Source organism: Tupaia chinensis, unplaced genomic scaffold (genome assembly GCF_000334495.1).
Source record: "Tupaia chinensis unplaced genomic scaffold, TupChi_1.0 Scaffold000183_1, whole genome shotgun sequence".
Lineage (NCBI taxonomy): Eukaryota > Metazoa > Chordata > Mammalia > Scandentia > Tupaiidae > Tupaia > Tupaia belangeri.
Genome location: NW_006159658.1, coordinates 575,420 through 580,993, shown reverse-complemented (window position 1 = coordinate 580,993; position 5,574 = coordinate 575,420). Strand labels below are relative to the sequence as shown.

The 5,574-nt window shown below is 46.5% G+C and overlaps 1 protein-coding gene across 1 annotated transcript in view; it reads left to right on the top strand.

Moving 5' to 3' along the window:
• Positions 1-39: 39 nt before the first annotated feature.
• The window catches only part of SLC2A3 (solute carrier family 2 member 3), a gene marked incomplete in the record, with an annotated part of 24,720 nt that continues 19,185 nt past the window's right edge, over positions 40-5,574 (top strand). The window contains 3 exon segments of the mRNA XM_027771098.1: positions 40-232; positions 1,734-1,826; positions 2,657-2,817. Coding sequence (XP_027626899.1) covers positions 218-232; positions 1,734-1,826; positions 2,657-2,817 — 269 coding nt within the window.

The following is a 5,574-nucleotide window of genomic DNA, read 5'->3' as shown; positions in this document are numbered from 1 at the left end:
GCCCCGCCCCCCGCGGAGATGATAAATGGGCTCGCGCGGGCTCGCGAGGGGATGCTGTAATGGAGAGCGAGTGAGGGCCGGGTCCGGGATCGCCGACCTGACGGGAACTTGCGGCTCAGAAGGACACTGTGAAGGTTTCGTCGCCTGGAAGAGCTGTCTACGAACGCCCCTCCCCTAGCTCTTCCCTGAGGACTTGAAAAATAATTAAATTGGGGCCATGGGGTCGTACAAGGTAAGAGTGGTACCTTCCTGATGGCTTGGCTCGTACACTGAGAGGCAAAGCTGGGTGGTGACGGCGTGTCGCGTTTCCCCTCTAAGTCACCAAGGCCATCGTAAGGCCTTTCCATTTCTTCTCCAGCCTGCACCGCTACTGTTTCTCCGGTTCTCTTCGAATGTCATAGCCGATAACGGATTTCCCGTGCCGCGCACCTTCCCTCCTGGAGAAGCGCGCTGGCTCCTCCGGCGGCTCCACGGGGTCCGCGCGGAGGAGGAGGTGGAGCCGGCAGAGGGTCGACACTGCCCGGCCCCCAGCCGGCGCGGAGCCGGCTCTGGGAGCGTTAGCCCTTGAGAGGACCCCCACCGTGTTTGGGGGTGCTGGTCTGTGTTCCAGAACCTACGGGGTTGGCCAGATACCAAGGAGGGAGAATCCCAGTTGTCTTCTTTATGGTAGTTATGATCGTGAGTGCAGAATGAATCGATTAATATTGTATGTTGTGTATGCAGTCATTTGTAGGGACGAAAAATATGGGACGGAAGAGGTCTTCAAAGGCCATGCATGAACAGGGGAAAGGGGGCTTTCACTAAAAGGAAACGGGTAGTCGATGGTCCTCGGGGCGCTCAGGAAGGCTTTGCTTAGGGGGAACGACTCCGCTTGGTGACCACAGGCAAGGTCAGCGCCAGGTCGCCAGCCGAGGCTCCCTGCCTGCCACCCTGTCCGCCCTGCAAGGACAGGAGTCTAAGACAAGGAAAGGCTGAAGGATGGGGGGCCATCCAGGGTGGCTTCAAGCATAGAAGTGGAGCTGCCCTGAGCTGGAAATTGAAGGTGACACCTACCTGCCCACCCGAATTGTGTCCGGCAAGATGAGGAATGACTGGTCGATTCCTCGCACTAGGACATGTCTCCTGTAGGCTGGGTTGGGAGCGCACAGGGTTCTCCCCCTGCTGGGTGGGGGAGAGCAGAACAGTATTTCTGAAGCAGGAAGACTTTCAAGAGGGTTAGATTCCGCAGGTTACAGGGTCCAGAGAGGAGTCTTTAAGAGCTGCCCCATGGCAATGATGCACAGGTACCTCTGCTCCCTGGCTTCCGTGGGTCAGGAGTCCAAGTGAGACTGCACTGGATGTAGGGTGTCAGAACAGCAGTTCTTGGTGATCCGAAAGGTTCTTTCCCTCTGCCCTCCCAGCTTGTGAACGCACGGCTGTGCCTGCCTTCACCTGGTGCAGGTTTTCAAATGCTTCCAAACTCACTCAGTTCCTCTTAACTTCCTCCCTTCCAAATGCCACATCCTTTCCCCCAGCTAATTCCACATTCCTCATGTGTTTCTCTAGGTAAGTTCTTCAGTGTAACTTACTCCACTGTGTTCCCCATTTATTAGATTATTAGGGGATTCTTTTTGCCCTTTTCACACCACCCATAGGTCAGATTCTCCTAATATAATACATCTCCAGAGTTCGTAAGAGACCAGTCACCTATCAAAGTTTGAAGGCCTGTTTCTCCTCTCTGTCCTGTCTGCTAGGTCACCGGGCGTCTCATCTTCGCCATCACCATCGCTACCATCGGCTCTTTCCAGTTTGGCTACAACACTGGAGTCATCAATGCCCCTGAGGCGGTGAGTGGCACATTGAGAGTTGATTTTGAGAGAGGGAAGTTATTCCTATGTTTTAAAGAGGCCTTCAAGAGAACCAGCAGTTAGCGTAATGGCTGTGTTGCTGGACTCCCACGTAGTCGACCGCGGTTCACATCCCGGACCCGGTGGTTTAAAACTCGCGCAGGGCGCAGGTGCCCACGTGCCCAAGATCCCGAGAGGAGAATGGAGGAGAAGGAATTGCGGCGTGGCCATCCCCCCAGGGGGGTGATGTCTCGCAGTCTGTCTCTAATGGCTCTCTCTGTCTGCCTGGCGAGCACACATGCCCTGTAGCAAAAATCTCTCCAAAAAAAAAAAAAAAAAGAGGGCTTCAAGAATTCATGACTGAAGACAAACTGTGTAGTCTGGAGAGAATATGTTAGTGGGGGGTAGTGGGAAGCCTAGTTGAGTCACTGAATCCAAGCAAACAGCTTGTTAGTTCCCTATGCCCTGGCCTATGCCCTGGTGGGTACTGAGCCTCTCACCCTGGGGTGATGTGCTGCTTATATTACTCCTGGGGTGGGGGTGGGTTGGGGGTGCGGGCCAGGCTGTTCAGAGAGGGCTGGGGTAGCTGAACAGTAGTGCTGCCACCTACTGGGGTTTTCCGGGATGAACCAAAATATTGCTCTTCAGAACTGGTAACGTTAACTCCTTTTATCTGTCTCTCCCAGTCTCATCTTCATTCCCTTGATTTTCCACCTATAAAATAATCATAATGCTGTTCTCTTAGGGGGGATACAGTCCCTGCTTTTTGTCTCTTTTGTTCTCTCTCATCCGACTCTAATTGTCCTCTCACCACCTATTTTATTTTGCAGATCATAAGGGACTTTCTCAATTACACTCTGGAGGAGCGATTGGAGGATCTGCCCTCTGACGTGCTGCTCACGTCCCTCTGGTCCTTGTCGGTGGCCATCTTCTCCATTGGTGGCATGATTGGCTCCTTTTCTGTTGGACTCTTTGTCAACCGCTTTGGCAGGTACTGGCCCGAGATTATGCAGAGAAGCAGCTATTGCTGATCCTGTAGAGAACTGGGGCGGGGAGGTGACGGTGCATCTGAATGAGAACACTTCACATTCTACTCAAGGGACACAGTCCAGCTGGCCCGGGCTCCACTGCTCCCACTCGGCGCTCTGGTTCCTCCCAGCCCTACTGAGATGGGCCGGAGGGACAAATAGCCTTCATTCAGCTTAGACTTCTTCAGCATTTTCCTCTAGGAGGGCTAACAGTGGAGACTTACTTGATTTACAAGATCCGAAGTCATTTACTTTTCTAAAACTTTTTGCTATTTCATGCAGGTGTCTTTTAGTATTTTACACAGGATTCATCAGACTTACTTTTAGAATTCTTGGTCTGTGGCAAATGTGGGTGGTCCCCAAAAAGGAATCAAATTCTTTTCCTTCCAAAAGAAAATGGAATTGTCTTCCAATATGCTAGCTTAATAAAATGTCATAGAGGGTGGAATATTTTCAGTGATGACTATTGAAGGAACATTTAGCTTGCCAATTAGATGTTCTAGAAACACAAATGGAAGTCAAATTTTTAAAAATTAAATTTGTAAATTAATTAAATTAACTTAAAATTTAAAATTAATTAGTGGCTTGGTTAAGGTACTGGACTCCCACATGACCAACTGTGGTTTGAGTCCCAGACCTGGTCGACCATGTGGGAATTCCAGCACCTTAACCACTGTGCCACCTGTTGGCCCTGATAAAAATTTTTTAAAGAATTATTTTATTTAACTTTATTTAACCTTATTTATTTTTAACTTGACCAGATAGGGATAGACTGATAGAGAAAAAGAGGGAAAGTGAGAAAACAAATCGCCAAGTCTGGGACTTGAACCGCAGTCAGCCATGTGGGAGTCTAGCGCCCTCAACCATCAACACCACCAGTCAGCCTCAGTAAATCAAAATTTTAAAAAAATTATTGAAGTAACCTGTTCGATGACAATATTTATTTTATTTTTGGTTTTTGAGGCTATCTTCTCTTTCCTAAAGTTAGTAGAATTTTAACTGACCCTGTGTGAGTAAATTGGCTTTCTTCCTATCATCAGGAGAACCTGGGGAAAGGGAATATAATATGAAGAAAGGTGACCCCCATTTTTCTCTTAGTGGTTCCCACCTTCATTTCTCTTTTCTTTTTTTTGAAGAGATTTTTGCTGTAGGGTACATGTGCTTGCGGAAGAGACAGAGACAGAAAGTAAGAAGTCACCCCCTCACCCCAAAGGGGGCATGGCCATACCACAATCCTTTCTCCTCCATTCTCCTCTTGGGAATTTTGGGCACACACATGCATAATGTGAGTTTCAAGCCATCAGATCCAGGACTCAGACTGCAGTCAACCACGTGAGAGTCCAGCGACATAGCCATTATGCCATCTGCTGGTCCCTTCACTTCATACTTAAGATCTCTTGAGAAGCTTTCAAAAGTTCTGGTACCATGGACTCCACCCCAATTAAATGAGCATCTCTGGAGATGGGATTCATGTAATAGTGTTGTTCAGAACTCTCAGGCACTTCCAAGGAGGTACCCAAGTTGATTGTCACTGTGAGGTAGCATGGTGTCAGGGTTCCCATCACCTGTATAATATTTTTACACTGGTAATCTTTTTTTTTTAACTTTATATATTTATTTATTTAAATTTGGCCAGAATGGGACAGAGTGAGAGAGAGGGAAATTAAGAAAGCAAGCCACCAGATCTGGGACTTGAACCATAGTCACCCATGTGGAGTCCAGTGCCCTTACCCACCATGCCATCTGCTGGCCCCAACACTGGTAATCTTTTTTTTTGTTTTAAGAATTATTTATTTATTGTATTTATCATTCATTATTTTTATTTGACCAGAGAGAGAGAGTGAGAAGATGAGAAAGCAAGCCATGGGCATGGTGGCACCCGCCCTATGGAAAACAAGCCACCAGGTCTGTGGTCAGCCATGTGGGAGCGTCCAGCGCCTTAACCACCATGCCACCTGCTGGTCCTCACACACTGGTAATCTTTTTGTTTTTGTTTTTTTATCAATCTTATTTATATTACATTGAATCACATATAACTTTACAGTGTATTACATTTCTTTTTCCAGAAGGAAATACCATGCATATCAGTCAATACAAAGACATTAAAACCCCCATCATCATCAAATAGCTTTTCATTATTTTTTTCCAGATTATTATTATTATTCCAATTTTTTAAACATTCAATCACTATCATTTTGCTTGTAAAAACACTTTACCCAACATGAAATACTTCTCAGACCAATCCAGTTGAGAATACTATACACTTCATCATCAACAGATAATAAACCATTTCTGTGACCCACTGATGTCATGCCTCTCTATTTGTTCTCTTGCTATCCTTCTCCACACTCTTCTCTTCTCCCGCCCCGTTCCACACTGTCTTCATCATCGCAAACTATTTTCACTGCTTTTATGCCCTCCAGTATTTCGGTCTCTGCCACAGAGTGCGGATAGTCAGTATATATTAAGAGGATACATCCAGTAACCCTTTTGATATCCTGGCTTTCACTCAGCAGTAGACACACTGGTAATCTTTTACTTCTGTCTTTTATCAGCTCTTTCAGTGATTTTGCCTTTCATGTTCAGCACAGTTCAGTCATTATTATTTATTGCCAATTATTAATAGTAATTGTTAATGTCATTACCACAGGCTAGCCTGGAGAAAAACTTCAAATGACTACATTTTATATATAATTATTAAAAAATTATTTTTTTTAACT